Below are 21,567 nucleotides of genomic sequence, written 5' to 3'. Positions count from 1 at the left end.
TACGGCCAACTGATGTTTGACCGAGGTACCAAGGCCGTTGGCTGCAGAAAATGCATTCTTTTCAACAAAAGGTACTAGAAGGATTAAACGTGCATGTGCAGAAAATGAACCCAATCTGTACCTTGCACGGCAGGTCAACCCAGAACAGATCATAAATCTAAACGTAAAACTGAAAACCATAAAGCTTATAAAGAAAACATAGGGGAAAATCTTGGTGACTTTGGGTAGGCAAAGCTTTCTTAGAGATGCCACCAGAACCATGGTCCCTAAGAGAAAAATTAATGAACTGAGCTTACTCAGCATCTGAAACTTTTTCTGAAAAGACACTGTTGAACGGACACTGAGAAGTCAGACACCGGGAGCAAATACGTGCAGGGCAGGTATCTAGAAGAAGAGCTTTGGTTCGGAATGAAGAACTCCCACAGTTTAATCAAAACACAAACACCCATCCCCCCCAAAAAACATAAACAAAAGATTGGGAGCAGACAGCTCAGCACGTGAGGGTGTGGGGACGGCACGCAGGCCGGGGGGAAAGATGCCCAGCATCGTCAGTCCCTCGAAAGCGCAGGGAGCGAAGGCCGTGTCGTGTGCTCAGAAAGGCGACGAGAGGAGGCCTGGCCGTGGGGTGCGCTGGGGAGGGCGAGGGGCCCCTAGAAGTCTCCTGAGCTGCCCGTGGGCATGTGAAGTGCCACGATGGCTTTGGATGACCGTTCGACAGCTTCTTCAAAGTGAAACATGACCCTCACCCCACAATACTCTCCTCCCCCTGCTAGGCATTCACCCCACAGGGAAACAGTGCTACAGAAGTCTGCCACACGCCTCAGGGCTCACAGCGGCTTCATCTCTAAGTGCCAGTGTCTGGAAACCACCCAGATATCCACAGGCGACAGACCGAATAGCCGGTGGTACACCCACACAGTGACACGGTCCCTGGCAATGAACGGGGGTGAGTGACTGCTACTCGGCCACCCGGATGGAGCTCGGGGATGCTGAGCAGGAGGAGCCAAAGCAGAGCACGTGTCGTACAACGATTCCAAAGAAAAAACTCTGGAAAATGCAAACCAATTTACAGGGACAGAAAGGAGACAAGGAGTTGACTAGGGACAGGGGTGGCATGAAAGAGGACCAAGGGGTGTGGGAAATGGGGGGGGGGGCTGATGTGATCTTGACCGTGGTGATGGTCTTGTGTGGGTGTAAGTATACGAAAACATCCAAGGTTACACTTGGATCATGGGTCGGTCGGTGGTCATCAGGTTAACGGAAGAACAACCCCGCAGGACATCTGGTGTAGAAGGATCTCGGCCTTCATAAGGACGTGCACGGGCGAGCAAGAGAGGCATACAGACCGTGCCAAGCCTGAGGCTCACAAACAGACAGGCCAAGGTTAGCCGCCAGAAGAGGCTCTGCGGAGGACACGGAGCCCTTTACTGGAGCATTCCTCAAGCTGAGAATGGGAGCATTCATTTATTTGAGCACTGACACATTTCTGTACTGTTTGGAGGTATTCACAACAATGTGAATGGCAGGGCCTTCTGCTCTAGCTGGGCTCAGTTGCGCAAGGCGAGGCCCTGTCTATGCCAGCGCACCTGCGTTCACCTTACCGTCTTGTGTATCAAGTAGAAGTCCTTCTTGTGGGCACAGAATGCCTTCTTAAAAAGCCTCTTCTCCATGGGGGTCCAGATGTCAGAACCTATCAGAGAAAGAGTCAAGCATGGGGACAGGACGGGGCTGACGTGCAGACCACCGTCCTTCCCAAAGTTGCCATCACTAAGCATGATCATGTGTCAAACATTCTGCTAAGCCCCTTACTTTCTTCATCAGCTACAGTCCTCACAAAACCTCAGTGGGTGGGGTCCTCATGATCTGTGCTTTACCGAGGCAGCCACGGAGACTGCCTGACTCCAGGGCTGGCGCATCCACTCTCACCCCTGAAGCTCAGTCTGCCTCCTCCCCTCCCTGGCCCGGGGGCATCCCCTTCCAGGCTGGGCATGCCCCCCCCCCCCGAGAATCAACGGAAAAGGGGGAAGGCAGGATGTAACTAGCAGAAAACAGGCCCACGGAGTCCTGTCCCCTCACCCCCCACCACCCCAGGGAGAGGGAAGGCCTTTCTGGAAAGGCAGGTGAAGGCCCCAAGAGAACTCCCAAAAGGCACAGGTGAAGCTTGCTGTCAGGACTGTTATCACGAGGTCTCAGCTGGGCAGAAACCACGCCCACACCCCCGCCCAGTCACCTGCATAGCGGTAGTCGGCCAGCGGGTGAGTGTGTGGCTTCTGGGGCCCGCGCAGTAAGAGGGTCTCCAGGGCGACCTGGAACAAGAGGGGCCGCAGGATACTTTACACAGAGGGGAGGAAGAGTCTCGCCTCTGTTCCTTCCTTCCTTCCGAAGCCACCGCCGGCTCTCCCAAAGACTCTCCCCAGCCCTACACTCAGTGGGGTGGGTCCTCGGACCAGCCCACACCTGTGACCGCTGAGCGCAGCTGCCGTGGACGCTCCCGGGAAGGTGCTCCCGACCAGGAGACAGTGGCTGTGTGGGTTTGCTCCTGTGGTGCACGTTTCTTGCCATCAAGGACCAGCATTTGAAACAGCCCTGCCCTTGCCCACTGCCCCCTTTGTTTCCTTCATGGCGCTAATCGCTATCCAGCCACCTTCCAGAACTATTTGCTGTTTTGGCTCTTCTCAAATGTAAGCCCATAAAGAAAGGGACTTTGTCCTGTTCCCCAGAGTAACCCTTCAGGCCCGCTGTGGCATCTGTGGGACCCAGCGCAAAATGAAAACCCTTGTCCAAAACTTACTAAGGATTTCAAGATGACAACATGAGCATGAAAGCAATACTGGGGCCCCAAAGCTGGCCCCGGCCCCCACATCACAACATTCATTACCAAGCCTTCACCGGAACCCCAGAAAGGTGGGTTGCCCGCTCTGTTGAGAGCACCTACTATGTGCCAGCCGCTGCCTCTCAGCTCAAGAAAGAGCAGGACCGTGGCACTGGCTCGGTGATGGGCCTCTTCCTCTCCCACTACTCAGCAAACTGAGGAGGGTCCTCAGAGGAGACACAGGCAATTCTAATGCACCAGCAGTTTTCATACACAGGTTTTTATTCGAAGAGAGAAAGCTCAGTAAGAAACCTGATGAGCTCAGGACCCAAGTTGGGTGTGCTGGTGGAGCCCGGCACTGCTGTCACACCAGAGCCCACGCCTGCAGCTCATGAGGACCACACCGATCCCAAAGCCACCGGGAAGAAGGACAGTGGCCTGCCCAAGCAGACCACACAGGGCATGCGCCTGCCGCTCCAGCTCCCCCAGGCACCCCCGGCCGCTGCCCCTGGCCCTGCCTCCACTTCACCTGAACACTGCCCCGGGCCTCGTGCAGGCAGTGCAGAGCGAGCTCAAGGTTGGTACCCCCTCCCGGCATCACGCTGGAGCAGGCCACGTTGCAGAGCTCAGTGACTGTGTCCGGCAGCCATCCCAGCAGAGTGTGAGAGAGGAGACAGGGAGTCAGCAAGTGCCGGGGAGACTTCCCCGACAGCACAGAGGGCGGGCTCCTTGTCACTGGCCCCCTTACATCTCCGCTGAAAGTGGGATGAGGAAAGGGAGGGACAAGAAGGACAGGCACAAACCTTGCCCCAAACAGCCAAACAGCCGACCGGGCTTGTGGGCGGGAGACTGTAGCTGCGGAGAAGCCGTGCAGCACCAAGGGGCGCCCTCCCGCCTCCTCACCCCGGGTACTGCTTCTGGGCCCGAGGGGAGAACTGGGAGGAGATGTCCTCAGACATGGGGTGGGGGCTAGGAGCAGGGCCCACTGGAATTTGGCCCCAGAGCCTCAGCCACCTCTGTCCTGCGTTTCTGGGTTGGTCGTCACATCTCCCCATGGCTTCCAGACCAGAGAAGCAACGTGCTCGTCAGCAGCTGCCAGCGCTCTCTCCTGGAGCTCCGGGATCTCAGCCTGAAACCGGCTTCCTATGTTGATGTGTCTGAAACAGGGCCGCACACACAGACACGCGGGAAAGACACCCGTGACTAAGACGGGAAATGAAACAGATACAGGTGGTATTCCCTTCTCTCAGGCCACAGCCTTGCCGGATGCAAACCCTGTGCCATCTGCCAGACGTGTTCAGTGTCCATCATCCCTGACAGATACGTACAGGCATTCCAGAAACCCCTCAAAGGAGTACTTCCTTCCCTCCTCTCATTTTCCTTATTGCCATATCTCTGGCCTCAGGTGTCGCTGCGGGTCCAGGACAGGGGAGTACATGCTGATAGCTCTCATGCTTCTACACCCACGGCCATACTATCCAGCCACACCCTATGGACACTCGAAAGTCTGGACCATACCACCACCAATTTTACCTAGAACCCCAGGGTCCTGGGCATTTTTGTCCCCGGGGCCCCAGCTATGGTATGTCTAGACAGAAAGAATACTAGGGGAGCTTCCCACCTACACCCACAGAAGTGCACTTCTCTCTTAGGGAGGCTCCATAGTGAGACCTGATCTCCTGTGACGAAGGAGCCCCGGGAAAACTGATACAGGCCCGCAAGGCAGGTAGAAGCACCCCCACTTTGGAAGGACGCACCCTCTAGTGCTAAGTCTATTCCAACTTACGGTTCAATGCTGATCTTGGTGTCATCCTTTACCATGCAAATGCCGAAAGAGCTGTCCACTTGATCTAGAAAACGCGACAAGAACAAAAGCCTCAGGAAGACTGACCATAAGGCCCTTCTGCCTGCCTTCGTGGCACAGCTAAAAACCGGCTCTTTACAGCTGTGTGGTAGGGAGAGTCTTCGAAAAATTAAAAGGAGAACTACTGTAAGATCCAGCAATCCCACTTCTGGGTATTTTTTCTGAGATTTTATTTATTTATTTGACAGAGAGAGGGAGCCAGAGAGCACAAGCAGGGGAAATGGCAGAGGGAGAGGGAGAAGCTGACTCCCCACTGAGCAGGGCACCCGATGTGCGGCTAAATCCCAGGACCCTGGGATCATGACCTGAGCCAGAAGCAGATGCTCAACTGATTGAGCCACCCAGGCGGCGCCCCAGCCCCACCCCCACCCCGGGTATTTATCCAAAAGAACTCGAACCAGTATCTTAGCGATAACTGCACTTCCATGTTTACTCAGCACTATTCACAACAGCCGAGTGGGAACAATCTGATGTCCTTCGACAAAGGAGTGGGTAAAGAGAATGTGGTATTTACATAGGATGGAATACGAGTCAACCTTTTTTTTTTTTGAGAGGAACCTCCAATAGGCAACAACACGAATAAACCTTGAGAACATCATGCCAGGCACGGAGAAGGAAATACTGCATGACTTTGCTTATGTAAGTATCCAGAATAGTCCAATTCAGGGGCACCTGGGTGGCTCAGTTGGCTGAGTATACAACTCTGGGGTTTGGCTTGGGTCATGATCTCGGGGTCCTGGGGTCGAGCCCCACATCAGGCTCTGCCCTCGGCACGGGGCCTGCTGGAGATTCTCTCCTTCTCCTTCGCTCTCTGCCCCTCCCCCCACCCATATGCATGCTCACGCTCTTTCTAAATAAATAAGAAAATCTTTAAAAAATAGTCCAGTTCATATAATCAAAAGTGGGATGGTGGTTGCCAGGGGCTAGGAGAGTGGGGAGTGGGTATTTACTGATCAATGAGCATTAAGTGTTGGGTAAGCCAGATGAGTAAGCTCTAGAGGTCCACAGTGCAACGTGGTCCCTATAATCAACAATGATGTTCTGAGCACTTACTCACTTAAGGGAGACTCATGTTAACTTATCATCATAAAACACAATTTTTAAAGAAAGATTTATTTACGTGAGAGAGAAGGCAGGGGAGAGGGGCAGATGGAGAGGGAGAGAGTAACCTAAGAAGACTTGGGGCTGAGCACAAACCTGACATGGGGCCCAATCTCACAACTCTGAGATCATGACCTGAGTGAAACCAAGAGGTGGTGACTCAACCGACCATGCCACCCAGGTGCCCTGATAGCACACAATTTAAAGAAAAAACTGCATGGAAGAGGCAGAGGAACTCAGCAAGATGACAAATTAACTGATTAAAAATTATTTTATAGAACAGGAAGCTAAGGTCTCTGGAAGCTGTCCTAAAAGCATACAGCATTTTAGGAAATACTCATTTAAGAAAATGACCAAATATTGGTAAGAACAGTGAAAGTCTATGGCATCTGCCCATCACTTCCCCACTGGAGGCCAAGCTTCATTAACAGAAGCTCTACCTGGAGTGCCTCACCCTAGGCAGGTGCACCCAAGGAGAGGGACTTCTTCTTTCAGCAGCATCCACGCTTAAAGAATTAAAGGGAGGTATGATGACTTCTTATCAAAGAGAGAATACTGTAAAGAGAAGATTTTTAAAAGAACCAAGTGAAAATTTGGGGATTAAAAAAGCACAATAACCAGGGTGCTTGAGGGACTCAGTCACTTAAGTGTCTGACTCTTGGTTTTGGCTCAGGTCGTGATCTCAAGGTCATGAGATTGAGCCCCGCATGGGGCTCTGAGCTCAGTGGGGAGTCTGCTTGAGATGCCTTCTCTCCCTCTGCCCTTCCCCCAACTCTCAAAAAGAAAGAAATCTTCAGGAAAAAAAGAAGCACAATAACCAAGATTAGGCTCAACAGCAGATTTCAGCTGGTAGGAGAAATGATCAGCAAATCTGAAGATAGATCACTGGAGATTATGTAATCTGAAGACGGGAAGAAAGAATGGAGAAAAATGGAGTGAGCCTCAGAGAAATGGGGGTCATCATTAAGTGCCGCAAAATACGTGTAATCAGAGTACTGGAGAAAGACAAGGAAGGGACGACAAAACATGTGAAGTATCATGGCATTGATACAACAGCTGAAATCTGCCCAAATTTGGTAAATAACAAAAACAAAAACCCAATATATACAGCCAGGAAACTATAAACACCAAGGAGAATAAACACAAAGGGCTCTATGTCTAGACACATCCATCACAGGCAAAATGCTGAAGGCCAAAGATAGAGATCTTGAAAGTAAAAGGAGAAAAACAACTTGCTTCACGCAAGAGCACCCCAGTAAGGTTGACAGCTGACTTCTTGTCAGAAGCAGCGGAGGTCCAAAGGCAGAAGGATAACATATTCAAGTCATTGAAAATAAAAAAACTATCGACCAGGAATCATATCCAGCAAATTACTTTTCAAAAATAACTGTGAAATAAAGTTATTCTCAGATAAATAAAAACTGAGATTTGTTGCTATCAGATCTGTCTTATAAGAAATAGTAAAGGGGAGGGGAGCCTGGGGGCTCAGTCGGTTCAGTGTCTTGAGTCTTGGTTTCAGCTCAGGTCATGATCTCAGGGTCATGGGACTGAGCCCCGTAGTTGGGCTCCATGATCAATGGGGAGTCTGCTTGAGAGTCTCTCTTTCCCTCTCCCTTTGCCTGCCCCCTACCCTCTATAAATCTTTAAAAAAAAAAAAAAAGAAAGAAAGAAAGGTGGATTATCATTCAGTCATAAAAGGGAATGGAATACTGACACACCCGGCAACACAGGTGGAACCTGAAAACATTATGCTAGGAAACAGTCAGAGAACACCACATACTGCAGGATTCCAAGTATATGGAATGTCCAGATTAGCCAAATCTACAGAGACAGAGAGTAAACTAGAGGTTACCTGTGGGTGGGGGTGGGGGGCAGGGACAGGAGTGGCTGCTAAGGAGTGTGGGGCTTCTTTTGGAAGTGCTGACAATCTCTGAAACCTGACGGTAGCAATGGTTGCACAGGTCTCCTGTGACTGTAATAAAACCCACTGTATTCCATGCTTTAAAGGAATAAATTTTATGTACATTGTATCTCCATACTGATAATAGAGAAAGTTGCTTAGACTGAAAGCAAACAATACGAGATAGTAAGTAAATCAAAACAAAAAAACAAAGGGTGCTGGTAAAGGTAATTATATGGGTAATTTTAAGATTATAATGACATATTTTTTAATGGACTTGAAAAACAATCACATAAAACAGTATGTATTGTGGGCCTATAAAATAAATATACTATGTGTGGCAATAAAAAGGAGTTGCACTACAGTAAAGAAAGGATACCCCAGACAGTGACTTGAATCCACAGGAATAAATGAAGTTATCAGTAATGGTAAGTGAGAAGGACAATAAAACAAACTCTATAATGCCTGCTTTCCTTTTTCCCCCTCCTCTTTAAAGACTCCATTGACAGAGAGAGCAAGAGAGCACAAGCAGGGGGGACAGTGGGGAGAGAGAGGGAGAAGCAAACCCCACACTGAGCAGGGAACCCGAATTGGGGCTCAATCCCAGGACCCAGGATCACGAGCAGAGCTGAAGGCAGATGCCCAACCATCTGAGCCACCCAGGCACCCCTATAAATAATGCCTGTTTTCCTTTATTGTCTTCTTTATTATAACACAAAATTACATAAAGTAATAATTACAACAATGTATTTCTGGGTTTCTAATATATATGTGTATATACATATATAACATAATATTATATATATCCATACAACAATAATAGCAGAAGGGTTAGAAGAAATGGAATTAGATAGCTATGTTTTTATATTTGATTAAATTAAATTAATATACAACTGAGCATACTCTAATAAATTAAGATGTATCTTTTTAAGTTCTACAGCAACTCCTAAGAAATGACTAAGAGAAAGTGAAAAATTAAAGGAAACGATGTGTTCTACAAGGAAATATTCACTGAATACAAAAGAAAGCAGAAAAGGGTGAACAGAAGGAGAAAATGACATGAGACCTATAGAAAATAAAAAGCAGAATGGCAGATATAAATCTAACTGCATCACTGGCTCATAAAAGAGAATGCTTAAACAAACCAATCAAAAGGCAGTTTCTCAGACTGATATAAAAATATGATCCAACCGACGCTGTCTGTGGGAGACACGTGTTATTTTCAAAGTCACAGGGTGAAGGTAAAAGAACAGGAAAAATCAGACCAAGTGAAAAACAATCATAAAAGCCCTGGAATGGCTATTCTAATGTCAGGAAAATTAGACTTTATTATTTTTTAAGATTTATTTGCAAGACAGAGAAAGAGTGAGGGAGCAGGGTAGGGAAGGGGGAGAGGGAGAGTCTCCGGCAGATTCCTTGTTGAGTGCGGAGCCAACGCAGGGTGACCTCATCACCCAGAGTTCACAACCTCAGCCAAAATCCAAAGTTGGATGCTTAATTGACTGTACCACCCAGGTGCCCCTGCAAACTGGGACTTTAAAACAAAAAATATTACTCAAGAAAATGACAAAATTCTTGTAAAAATGATAAATGATATCCTATCATAATGATAAAAGGTCAAGTCATCAGGAAAATATGGCAATTATATAAAAATAATGCATCTAAATCAGATTCCATAAATACATAAAGCAACAATTGATAGAACTAAAGAATAAAATGAACAATTAAAAGATAATAGTTGGAGGGGCGCTTGGGTGGTGCAGTCGGTTGACTGACTGACTCTTGATTTTGGCTCGGGGGGTGATCTCGAGGTTGTATGGAATCGAGTCCCAAGTCAGCCTCTGTGCCTGATGCGGAGTGTGCTTGGGACTCTCTGTCCCACTCCTTCTGCCCCTTCCCTTCAGGCGCGCATATGTGTTTTCTCTCTCTCTCAAATAAATAAATCTTTAAAAAAATAGCTTAAATACATAAATACTTTCAATGATGCACAGGACAACCAGGCAGAAGGACAACAGGAAGTAGAATACTTGGACTAACGGCACATATCAGACATCTACAGTGTTTTCTGCCCATCATTGGGAGAATATATTCTTCTGCAGTACACACGGAACATTCTCCATGACAGAATGTATTCTAGCCCATAAAAATGCCTCGAAAAAAGTAAAAGCACTGAACTAATACAAAGTATATTCTCTGACCACAACAGAATTAAAAATCAATTTTAAAAAGGCAACTTGGAAAATTCACAAAGAGGCAGAAATTAAACAACATACTCCCTAATAATCACTGTATCAAAAAAAACAGGGACGGCTGGGTGGCTCAGTCAGTTAAGTGTCTGCCTTTGGCTTAGGTCATGATTCCGGGGTCCTGGGATGGAGCCCCGCATCGGGCTCGCTGCTCAGCAGGGAGTCTGACTCCCCCTCTTTCTCTGCCGCACCCCACCCCCACTTGAATAATAAATAAATAAATCTCTCAAAAATAAAATTTTTATAAAAGACATAAAAAATCAGAACATGCTTTGAGATACATGAAAATAAGAATACAACATGCTGAAACTTGTAAAATGCAGCTAAAGCAGTGCTATGAGAGAAATTCATAGCTGTAAATGTCTGCATTAAAACAGAAAATCTCAAGTCATTTATGGTAAATTGGCTTTCCACAAGGTGCAGAGCCAATTTAAGAAGAAATGAACAGCATTTTCTTTTTCTTTTCTTTTTTTTAAATTTTACTTACTTATTTGACAGAGAGAGAGATCACATCTAGGCAGACAGGCAGGCAGAGAGAGAGAGAGAAGAAAGCAGGTTCCCCGCTGAGCAGAGAGCCCGATGTGGGACTTGATCCCAGGACCCTGAGATCATGTCCTGAGCTGAAGGCAGAGGCTTAACCCACTGAGCCCCCCAGGTGCCCCGGGAGCAGCATTGTCAGTAAGTGGCGCTGGAACAATGGACAGCCACATGCAAAAGAATGAGTTGGGACTCCCACCTTACACAATACATAAAAGTCAAAATGGATCAGACATAAATTTAAGACTTAAAATGATACAACTCTTATAAGAAGACAGAGAGACAAATCTTTGCAATCTTTGCTCAGGCAAAACTTTAGATACAACAAGGAAAGCACAAGTGACAAAAAATAAATTGGACTTCATTGAAATTAAAAACTTTTGTGCTACAAACAAGACCACAAATAAAATGAAAAGGCAATGCCCCAAATGGGAGAGAGTCTGCAAACCCATGTACCTGATAAAGGCCTTCATTCCAGAATAGAGAAAGAAGCTTTTACAACTGAATAATAAAAAGATAACAACGCAATTCAAAATCCGGGCAAAGGATCTGAAAAGATTACAAACAGATGGTAAACACGCAGAATGACCCTCAGTCTCAGGAACCATCAGGGAAATGCAGCTGGAAACCACCTTACACATAGCAGGATGGTCACATGAGAAGAAAGACCACGACAGCTGACAAGGATGTGGGGAAGCTGGAACTTTCATACGACGCTGGAGGGAATTTAAAACATGTCCGTCATTTTGGAAAACGGTCTGGTGGTGACGGAAGTGGTTAAACTCAGAGCTACCCTATGACCCAGCAACTGCCCTCCTGGGAACATACGCGGGAGAAAAGGAAACGTCCCACAAACACCTGAACACGGTGTTCAGGAGCACATAACTCACAGCAGCCGGAGGACAGAAATGCCCCAAATGCCCATCAAGGAAGGGACAGGTACGCAGAACGTGCCATGTCCAGACTGTGGGATGTCATCGGGCCCTAAAGAGGCGTGCAGCTGTGGCATACACTGTCACATGGATGTCTGTGGAGGCTGAGGCAGGAAGCTAGACAAAATGTCCCCCACGGTATGAGCCCAGTTATACACAATGTCCAGAATGGGCAGCTCCATAGAGAGAAAGAGTAGAGGAGTGGTTGTTCAGGGCAGGGGGAAAAGGGGGTCCCAGGGTGTGTGTGACTGCGTGGATCTGGTGCTTCTTTTGGGAGTGACAAAACTGCCCTAGGATTAGACAGCTGTGAGAATACTAAAGAAACACTGTCTGCTTCCAGTGGGTGATTTGTATGGTGTATGAATTCTGTTCTGGCCCAAACTGGTAAAATTACTCAAAGGGCGAGCAGGACGGTGGTCAGAGTCAACAGTCCCTGCGTTTTCTTTCTGGCTGTAAAATTCTTGCACCTAGAAGACTGCCGGTCCCAGGGGGTGCTGGGCTTCTCCCGAACAGCCGTGGGGCTCACATAGCAGGCCCGGCGCGGTGGGAGGGAGGGGACCCGGCCCCCCGCAGGCCCGCCCCACCTGGAGCAGAGACCACAGTCATGCCCGGCGTCACTCACCACGTATGTGGCTGATGAGTTTGTCAGGCCCGGCATGAGCAGAGGTGGAACAGAGGGTGTTGAAGTACAGCCCTGAGCCCTCCCGGATGGGGCTGAGCATGGGGGGCGGCGTGTAAGGGGAGCACTGGAACAGTCCCTTGAGGAGGCGGTCCACCAGGAACACCGGAGACCGCAGACAGCTCTGGTGGCATCCCCCCAGGCCTGGCTCCCCAAAGGACGAGGGTGGAGGAGGGATGAACAATGCCTTGGACTGGGGGCGCTTCTTCCGCTTCCGGTGTTGGCTGCCATCTTTGCTGTCTCTCTCTTCCCCATCTTTCTCTGGTCCCTGCGGAAGAAGAGAGTTCAGAACTCAGGGGATCTCCTGAGGCACCTCGCCACACAGATGTCTTCAGGATAGCGGGCGAGAGGGAACGGACTCCCACGACAGAGGGACACAGGTCCTGCAGCCTAGCACGTCCATGCCTGGGGCCCTCAGAATAGAGAGCAGAACAGGGCCTCTGCACCTGAGCCAGACCCCAGACCCTAACTAAGCCACAGGATTCCTCCCCACACCCGTGCCCTCAAGGAGAGGCCTTGACTCAGGGGAATCTGAAAATAGGTGAGGCCAGTATCAGTTGTCAAAATGCATGGCCCTTAGATAGTGGGGAGCAGAGAGGGCCACAGCTTGAGCAAATGAAAAATAGCAATAGGTCCTGCAAGACGAGCAAAGATATCCATGCGACCCGTCCCCGTACCCCCGGGCTTGTCCGGCGGGATCCTCCAGTATGGGCTGAAGAGACCGGGCATGTGAACTTGCAATGCTGTCACCTCCATGCGATCTCTGCTCCTCTCTGCCAGTCCCACTCCTCCTCTCCTCCAGGTCTCTGCTCCCACACCTCGTCTGGGAAGACCCCCTGACCTCCTTAGTTTGAATCCCTGATGCCCCCTCAGGATGCTCTCTTGCTCCCTCCAGTCCCCCTCACAGCCTGGCGGACAGGTCTACTCACTACCGGACCAACAGGTCCCGGGGAGGCGCAGTCACCAGAGTCTGCAGCGCTGCTCCCATAGGCGGACACCGCGGAGCAGAGGATGTTAGTGACTGAATGAGCTCGCTCCGAGACTCAAAGAGTTTTTGGACGTTTGGCTGGGCTTTCCCTCGGCCACTTCGGTCAGCAGGCAGGGGAAGCAGCAGGAAGAGAGCGGCCTGACCGGCACCCACCTTGGCGGTGCTCCCGACGGGTCGGTTCCCTGGAGCTACGGGCACAGGGATCCCCGGAGGGGCCACAGCCGTGTTGTCCAAGGACTTCTTAGCTCCTGGAGGACTCTGCCCATCCCCCTCTGGCCTCGGCATCTGTCGCAGTGGCTTGCAAAACTCCGTGCCAAACACCTGAATGCAGAGAATCGACGGCTCTGTAAGCTTCACTGGTGGGCAGGACAGGAAGAAGAGCGGCTCCAGCTAGGCCGCTCCAGAGCAGCCCAGACCTGACTCCTGGCCCCCTGCCCAGGCTCCCCCAAGGGGCACACCTCCATCCTGAGATAAGTGACGTCCGGTCGGTCACGTACCCCCCGAAAACCTCCCAGAAGCCCCAGCAGCACAGAGCCAACTGCGCAACACTTCACCTGCTGCTCCTGCTTCCCTCGAGGTGATGGCCACTGGTCGCTGTGAAAACACATGTGGCTGCTCAGCCCTTTGTCTGTATAAAACATCTGGCTGCAATTCTTGCAGACATAAGTGCTCCTTGCCTCTGCCCAGTCTGCAGGGCCCCCATTTTGCTGGTTACTGTGAGGAAACACGGCAGGAGGGAAGAACGGGAGAAAGAGACTCGGCCCCCATCACTAATTTCTCTTTGTTTATTTAAGTCTGATCCCCTGCTAACACTTGATAAACCCTGGGAAGTGGAGAGGGGGTGCCCTGATCTTCATGGCCGGATGCATACCTCTTCAGGACTGAAGCATCCAGAACTTGGTGACTCAGGCCCAGCACACAAGAGCCACCAGAGGAATCGGAGGGTCTGAGTTCCCCCAGGCCGGGCGGGGTGTGTCCTCTGAACTTACCATCCACCTGCCACGTTCTCCTCCTTCAGCGGATGGGGGAGCCGGTAGATATTTCCACCCTGAAGATGAAAACACATCTGAGCCACCATGTTGGAAAGGAGGCCTACAAGACCTCCAATGGTCAGACTCTGAGACAAAAGCCCAGGTACAATTCTCCGTGACCTTGGAGGAGGACCCAGTGCCCCAGGGGTGGGGGCCACTGAACCAGAAAGACAGAACTGACAATTCAACTTCATCAAAAGTCCGAACTGCCATGCGTCAAAGGACCCATCAAGAGAGGGAAAAGACGGCCCCGGAATGGGAGAAAATCGCTGCAGGTCATGACCTGACAAGGGACTTGTATTCATAACATATAAAGAACTCCTACACAGCTCAGCAATGAAAAGTCCAACACCACAACTTAAAAATGACCAAAGGATCTGGAAGACACGTAACCCAAGAGGCTTTCCAAATGGCCACTAAGCACATGAAAAGGTGCTGGGCAGTTTCAGTCGCCGGGGCAAGTGGCACCGAGGTGCCAAGTCACAGCCGCAAGCACCGCTGGGTGAACAAGCCTGGAGCACAAGCGGGGCTGATGAGGCCGTGAGGCTGGCGCCCTCCTCTGCTGTGGGTGGGGACGCTGAGTGGTGTGGCCTCTCTGGAAAAGTCCCACAGTCCCTCAGACTGAGTCACCATATGACCCACCGATGCCCCGCTTCGGTATTTCCCGAGAGAGGGAAACCTATGTGCACGTGGACCTTGTACGGGAATGTTCACAGCAGTCACACAGACTGAGCTGCGGGAACAACGCCCGACAGCTGACGGACACATTCACAAAACATGACCCAGCCGTACGGGGAGTGTCACTCAGCCGCAAAAAGGAGCAAAGCACCAAGAGGTGCCACAGCATGACGAGCCTTGAAAACACCAGCCTAAACGTGAGAAGCAGGCACAGAAGGCCACGCGGTGTGTGATTTCAACTACTCCAACTACACGAAATGCCCAGAAGGGGCAAATCTGCAGACACAGAAGATAGGTTCATGGTTGCCAGGGGCCAGGAGGGATGGAGAGATTGGGCAAGACAACGAAGGGTCCAGGGCCTCTTTGGGGGTGATGAAAACGTTCTGGCGAAGAGCAGTAACAGACACCCAACCTTGTGAATATACTGAATGCCACTGGAGGATACACTTTAAATGGTGAGTTAAATGATACAGGCTGTTTAAAAAAAAAAAAAAGGCAGCTGTGGGGGTGGCGGGAAGGGTGCTGCACCTCGGGCCGGGGTAAGACAGAGCGGCTCCCCTCTCTGTGCCCAGAACCTGTGCCATCCACAAGGACCAGCAAGAACCAGGCTACTACTGCTCGGCAGGGCCAGCCGGGGTCGTGACCGTGACTCCCATCAGGAGAGAGACGGTATTGCACGCAGAAATATTTACAGGGGCAGGCCCTCTACCTTTATATCCTCTGAAGAACTGAAGGAGGCCAATCCAAAAGGAAGTGAAAGGCAAACAGCAAGCAAGCAGGAAAAGCTTTGGGGAGAAAGCATCTGACAACTCGAAAGACCTCGTTCTCAGCTCTTTGGGGGGCAGGGGGCAGGAGGGACCACAGTCTCCACGAACGTTCCTTTCCACCTCTCTAAACCTGCCCTGGAGGAACCCCCGAGATGAAACATGATGCCCGACCAACCAGTAAATGCGGGAGCAAGTCAGGAATGAGACTCCGGGCTGGAGCACAGGCAGGTGTTGGGTCTCCTGAGGGAGAGCCCAGGTACCTGGATTCTGTTGAAAATGGTCAGCTTGGACTTGGAGTCCTGGGGTGGCTCTGCTGGGGGCCCGGCCGAGGAGAAGGAGGCCATGGCTACCTGGCTCGGGGAGGCTGTGCAGCACATATCCATTTTCACCTTCTCCTTCCGGAAGCCTGAGAAGCGCTGGGACCTGGGGTTGCCGGAGAAGAGCCTGTAGCCTCCGCCCCGGGCGCAGGCCTGGCTCTTTTCCCCTTTTGTGGCCCCTAATGACGTGCTGTTCTCCGCCTGGGCCTGCTTCCCTGGGAGCGGGGCTCCGAAGGGTTCCTCCCCACCTAACTGGGTCTGCCGTGTGCCCCCAGGGGAGAAGATGTCCCCCAGGTCCAAGGTCCCTTTTGTGGATCTCAGCTGCTTGGCCAGAGAGGAGATGTCTGGATTGCCGGGGGTGTCCAACGATGAGGCCGTGAGGGACGGTGGAGCGATGGCCCCTTTGGGTCCTCCCTTTGAGTCCCGTCTGGTGCTGGCCGGGGAGGCCTCCCTGGGGAACACAGGTGTGATTTTCCTCCTGCGGGCTGGGGACCCCTCTGGCTCCAGGTTTCCGGGGCCAGCATGGAGAGAGTCGACGGGGGGTGCCAGCGGCGTTGGCTGCTGCGGCCAGGGCCCCGGCAGGGGCTTTAGGGCAGCCTGCTTGCCCTCGGACCCAGGGAGCTGGGAGAAAATCCGCTGGGACTTGGCAATCATCTGGAACACCTGCATCTGCTCGTGGCTCACCAGAGACTCCTGGGACTTCAGGAACAGCTGCCGGAAGAGAGGCGTGCCGTCCGACGGGAGCCCACTCGGCTTCTGGGCATCCTGAAGGCCCGGCTCCCCGGGGTTTTGCCACGAGAAGGAGTCACAGTCAAACTTGCTCTTCTTGGAAACCCAGGCGTCGTCTTCCCCGCCGGCGTATCGGGGATCACCGGAGGCCTCCCCAGGCGCCTTCAAGAGTGTGGCAGGGAAGGGCAATGTGTCCTCCAGATTGACGGTCCCTGGGCTGGGCGAGGGTTCCCCTGCGGGGGAGATGCTGCTGGGCCCCGGGCCTGACTCGCCACCCTCCCGGGACGGCATCGACGGGGTCTTGTGGACCATGAACACGTTGTTCCCTTTGCTCTTGGCGCAGCCAGGCAGGTTCCGGAGCCACTGGAAGTTGTGGCCAGCTGGCTGGGAACTGGCAGGGACAGTCTGACCTCGGAAAAGAGGGAGGCAGGCAGGTAGGGGACCACCCTCAGGCCAGCCCTCCAGGCTGGGTGGCAGCGGGAGCACCGGCTCGGACTCAGCGGAGTCGGAGCCGCCGTTTTCCACGCCTCTCGAGTGCACAGCCGTGTACATGGCTGCGGCAGGCTCCTTCCGCAGGGGGCGAGGCTCCTCCGGAACGTCTGTGCCCAGGTTCCCAGGAGCCGCAGGGATGCCTGCTGAGGTGCAGGAGGAGGCCCCGGAAGAGGGTGCACAGAGACAGGCCACAGTCCTGCCCTCTCCGCCGTCTGCGGGCCCTGCGGCGGCCGGGACTGGCGAGGGAATCTTCTGGTGGACGATGCTGCTGACGATGCAGCGCAGGAGGTCTCGGTTGGGCAAGAGGGAGCCGGGGGACCGGGCTTCCGGGGGTGCTGGGGCGCGCAGGCCAGCGGGCGCAGGCTGGCTGGCTGCTTCGTGGGCCTGCGGGGAGTCCCCGCAGGCCTCCTCTTCCGGGGGGGCCTCCTTCAGGATGCACAGGCCGTGCTGCACCTCGTAGTGGCGGCGCAGGGAGCGGTAGTCACAGTAGCTCTTGCTGCAGCCCTGCTCCATGCACACGAACGGCTTGGTCTTCTGGTGGGTGAGCATGTGCCCGGTCCTGCAGCCACACGGTGGGGGGGGGGGGCAGTGAGTCAGCGGCTGCCTCGGCTGCCGCTTCCCAGGGGCCCCAAGGGTGTCCCCAGGGGGCAGTGGTGCGGCCATATCAGAAGCTATACATGCTCTGCCCCCCGCCCCCATGAGGAGAGACCCAAGCGGCCACTGATGGCCAAATGCAAGGGGCACTCCTGTCCCTCACCTTTAAGCAGACCCTTCGTCGGAGGGAAAAAAAAAAAATCAATGAAAGGCCGACTTGCGTTCCCCAAAGTGAGTTCCCAAGGAACACCAGTCCCCCAGAGTGGCTCCCTGAGGACGTGGGCTCAGCTGGCAAGCAAGTTTTGAACAAACACTATTTGCTCCTTGGAGGATCAGAGCAGCAAATTTGAAAGCCACGCAGTAGGGAGACAAACCCCTCTTTCACTTCCTATGTCTCTCGGACTTATTTGTCCACAGAAGCGTTTATTCAAATAGCCTCTTGTAGTGTCCCTAAGGACTAAGGTTCTGCAGGATACGCTCAAGGAGATGCTTACTTCCCCACAACCCTTCCTTTAGCCCAAGAGTCATTGCTTTCTCCTAGCACTCCTCCAAGGAGACTGCTACCTGGAGCCTACCCCCCGGGGAAAAAAGATTACAGATGCCCCATCGGTAAAAACTTTCTAGCAATGTGCCTCCTGTAATTTCTACATTTACATCCTACTTCTGGCTATGTTAGCATATTACAAGCATGAACAAGTAAGTCAGTCAGTCCTGCCCTAGGTTCCCAACAGCCCTAACCTGGACAGTAACCGCATGACACATGGGGTTATCTCTAGAAGCCCTCCTCCCGAAACCCTTCTGAGGGAAGCTGAAGAGAAGGAGTTTAGGAGCCTCCTAAAAATGCAAGGGCTTGCCATCTCCCACTGTCAAGTCTCTGGGTTTGAAAAAAGTCTGTCCTGTCTTGCTAGCAAGAAAGGCTCATCATTTCCAAGATACTGAGAACAAAGGAATTCTGGCTTCTAACTCTTACAAGAGGCTTTATTTTTTTTTAAATCAAGAGTTTTTTTTTTTGTTTGTTTTTTTGTTTTTTTTTTTTTAGGAGTAAGAAAAAACAATGCTCCATTGCCATATTCTAGAAACAGGCATTTCGGAATCTCTCATGCCCCTGAATTAGTCCCACACACATGTCTCATGAGACGCAGATCTGTCCTCCTTGGACACCTGCTGGGGACTCCGAGCATTTCTCTATATAGTTCGCCCAATTCCCTGCATGACAAAATTGCCTTGGAGTGAACCTGTATATGTCTTGAAACCCACAAGGGTCCTGCCTGCAATCAAGGCAGCGGTTTCCATCCTGGTGGGAACAAGCTGGCTGGGCAGAGGGACCTGTCCCAGGCTGTGTGGGCCCCGCGCTCCACAGCGGGCAGTGTAAGAACAGAGAGGCGTCCGTGCACAGCTCCCAGCCATCCAGGGAGCTGGACGGCTGGCTGGGGGGCCTGGTCTGGGGTAAGGGAGACCCAGGAGCAGCTCGCCCATTCCCCGCCAGCCCCCTGACCACACTCCGACATACAGGTGGTCCTGGCGCTTGAAGGCCTTGCCACAGATCTTGCAGACATGCTTCCTCTCCTGGCTGTGTGTCAGGTAGTGCTTGCTCAGGGAGCTGGCGCTGCTGAAAACCTTCCCGCAGAGGCTGCAGTCCAGGAGCGGGTTCTGGGGGGAAGCGTGCTGCCGCTTGCCTTTCCTGGCGCTCCCACAGGTGGCCCTGCCTCCATCATCAGCCTCCTTAGGTACCTTGAGGGCACCAAGCCCAAGGTCTAAACAGAGGGAGAGAGCACAGGTTATGGACATGTGGGGAAGTCAGAGGGCATGGCTAAGGCACTCAGTGAGTCTTGGGGCTGCAGCCTGCTGGGGCAGAGGGACCACGTCTATGTCATCCAACTCCAGCAGCTTTGCGCACAGAGAGAAGGGGGAGGGGGAGAAGGGACCCCCGGGATGGCACTTGGAGGGATGGTGGCGGTGGAATCTGAAGCACTTCTGGGACAAGGTGACCAGGATTTATGGCTAGACCATCCGTGGTGCTCTCAGAAGGCCAAGCCAGAAAAATAGAATCCAAGACCTCAGCAAAGCACAGATCCTTCCTGGCAGCCAATTCCACTTCTGGGATGTTAAGGGAACAAACATGGATTTGTACGAAAACGTAGCTGGCAAAGCAGTTAACAGCAGCACTGCCTTTCCTGTTAGAAACCTCCTAGCATCTGATGAAAGGGCAGGCAGGACGCTCTCAGTGGTCTAGGACACAGCATTTAAGATAAAACTGGGGGAAAATATCTGACGACATGAATGGATATTCACACTGTGCTACTCAGTGAGAGAAGAGCGACCCGTTACAGAACAGAAGGAGACAAAACAATTTGAATAGAAAACAAGCTGAAAGCATGGCATTGGCTGGGAGGACACTTCTGTTTTCCTTTTCTCGTGTATCTGACTACATTTCTGTGTTTTCTGTATCCCTTTGGGTAAAATGTTTACAAACCATTCACCTGAGGACCCAGGAAGGGACAGGGAATGCTCAGGCGAGAGAGGGGTGGGACAACATCTCAAGGGGCAGCATGTGGGGAGGAAAGAGCCTGCTTCTGTCCTGCTCCAAGGGACAGAGATTAGGTTTGGTTGTGCCCGACTGAAGAGAAGCAGATTTCAAATCACCAGAAACACAGGTGTGATGGATGCAAGGATGCTGTGGGCTCCTGCCGTCTCCAGTGCCTGGAATTCCCTCCCGGCACACTCACGGGCACTTCCATAGTCATCTGGTGGACGGACCAACCGTGGGAGAAATCCCTGCTCTTTAGACTGGTCTTCATGACGGATCGGACTGCTTCATGAGATGGCGAGTTTAGAAACAATCTGAGGGGTTTGAAGAGACGGGGGGGGGGGTGGGAGATTGGGGTACCAGGTGGTGGGTATTATAGAGGGCATGGATTGCATGGAGCACTGGGTGTGGTGAAAAAATAATGAATACTGTTGTGCTGAAAATAAATTAAAAAAAAAAAAAAAAAAAAAAAAGAAACCGCCACTTCTCCTGAGTGCTGTTGGGGGCAGAAGCGAGCACAGCAGGTGCAACCTGAGAGACATGGCAGAAAGGAGCCTGGATGACAGTCCCCCAGCTCTGTCCGGACTGTTTGTCCCGCAACATGCCTGCTCTCCTCCTCATTGACTAAGAAATTACTGCGGCAAGTGTTTGACTAATCCCAGCAGGTTAAATGCGGAAGAAAAGGACTCCTGTCAGAGAAGTCCTCAGCTCTGCCAAGCTACTGTAAAAATGCTCGTTACAGCAACTACGAACCCGGAAAACAAAACATCGTTTCAAAAAGTTGGCAAAGACACGGGCAATCTGGTAGGGTCACTGGCCTGGGAAATGGCCATATCTTCACAGAAGGCAGTGTTAGGAGAGTATTGGAAAACGGTGGACGTACGTTCTCTGATGGGCAGACCTACTTGGAGGAGTGGGCTCAGAGAACTCATCCAAAAGGAAGCGCAGCATGTGAAAAGTTGTTCACAGAAACACAAGCGGTCTAATGAGCAGGAGTGCGGTCAAGTATGATGGAGTAGTGTGTGATGACAAGGGAATACCTCACGTAAGAAAGCGAATATGGTCGGTTTGAAAAAAACCTCTAATCGCATCACACCCTTGATGCCCCCATGCAAAGCTAGGCTTTTTCTGAGCTCCTTCACTTGTGTTTCCCAAAATCTACATGTGGGGGCCTGGCTAGGGAGTTTTCCTGATGGGACTTTTCTCTGTTTCCTAAGTTTTCTTTAATAACTGTGTGTTAGTTTCTTGATTAAGACGACAAACGCAAGTGTATGCATTTATATCGTCCTGAATGTAAGCTGGAGAAGTATAAGGAGACAGAACGTAATGATGGGCAATGGACTCCTCTTTAAATGCATCAGGAAAAGCTGAAC

The 21,567-nt window shown here is 51.6% G+C and overlaps 1 protein-coding gene across 1 annotated transcript in view; it reads right to left on the bottom strand.

The window, feature by feature from the left end:
- Window positions 1-827: 827 nt before the first annotated feature.
- ZNF541 (zinc finger protein 541) overlaps window positions 828-21,567 on the bottom strand; it is a gene marked incomplete at its 3' end in the record, with an annotated part of 34,171 nt that continues 13,431 nt past the window's right edge. The window contains exons 5-16 of the mRNA XM_082711152.1: window positions 19,178-19,421; window positions 15,796-17,632; window positions 14,049-14,107; window positions 13,614-13,773; window positions 13,213-13,380; window positions 12,015-12,339; window positions 4,599-4,662; window positions 3,827-3,969; window positions 3,342-3,445; window positions 2,231-2,306; window positions 1,597-1,690; window positions 828-930 (exon numbers count right to left, since the gene is read on the bottom strand). Coding sequence (XP_082567278.1) covers window positions 828-930; window positions 1,597-1,690; window positions 2,231-2,306; window positions 3,342-3,445; window positions 3,827-3,969; window positions 4,599-4,662; window positions 12,015-12,339; window positions 13,213-13,380; window positions 13,614-13,773; window positions 14,049-14,107; window positions 15,796-17,632; window positions 19,178-19,421 — 3,377 coding nt within the window. The remainder of the gene's footprint in view (window positions 931-1,596; window positions 1,691-2,230; window positions 2,307-3,341; window positions 3,446-3,826; window positions 3,970-4,598; window positions 4,663-12,014; window positions 12,340-13,212; window positions 13,381-13,613; window positions 13,774-14,048; window positions 14,108-15,795; window positions 17,633-19,177; window positions 19,422-21,567) is intronic.

The sequence above is a fragment of the Mustela nivalis genome, assembly GCF_964662115.1.
Source record: "Mustela nivalis genome assembly, chromosome: 18".
Classification (NCBI taxonomy): domain Eukaryota; kingdom Metazoa; phylum Chordata; class Mammalia; order Carnivora; family Mustelidae; genus Mustela; species Mustela nivalis.
This window is presented reverse-complemented; position numbering and strand designations above follow the sequence as displayed.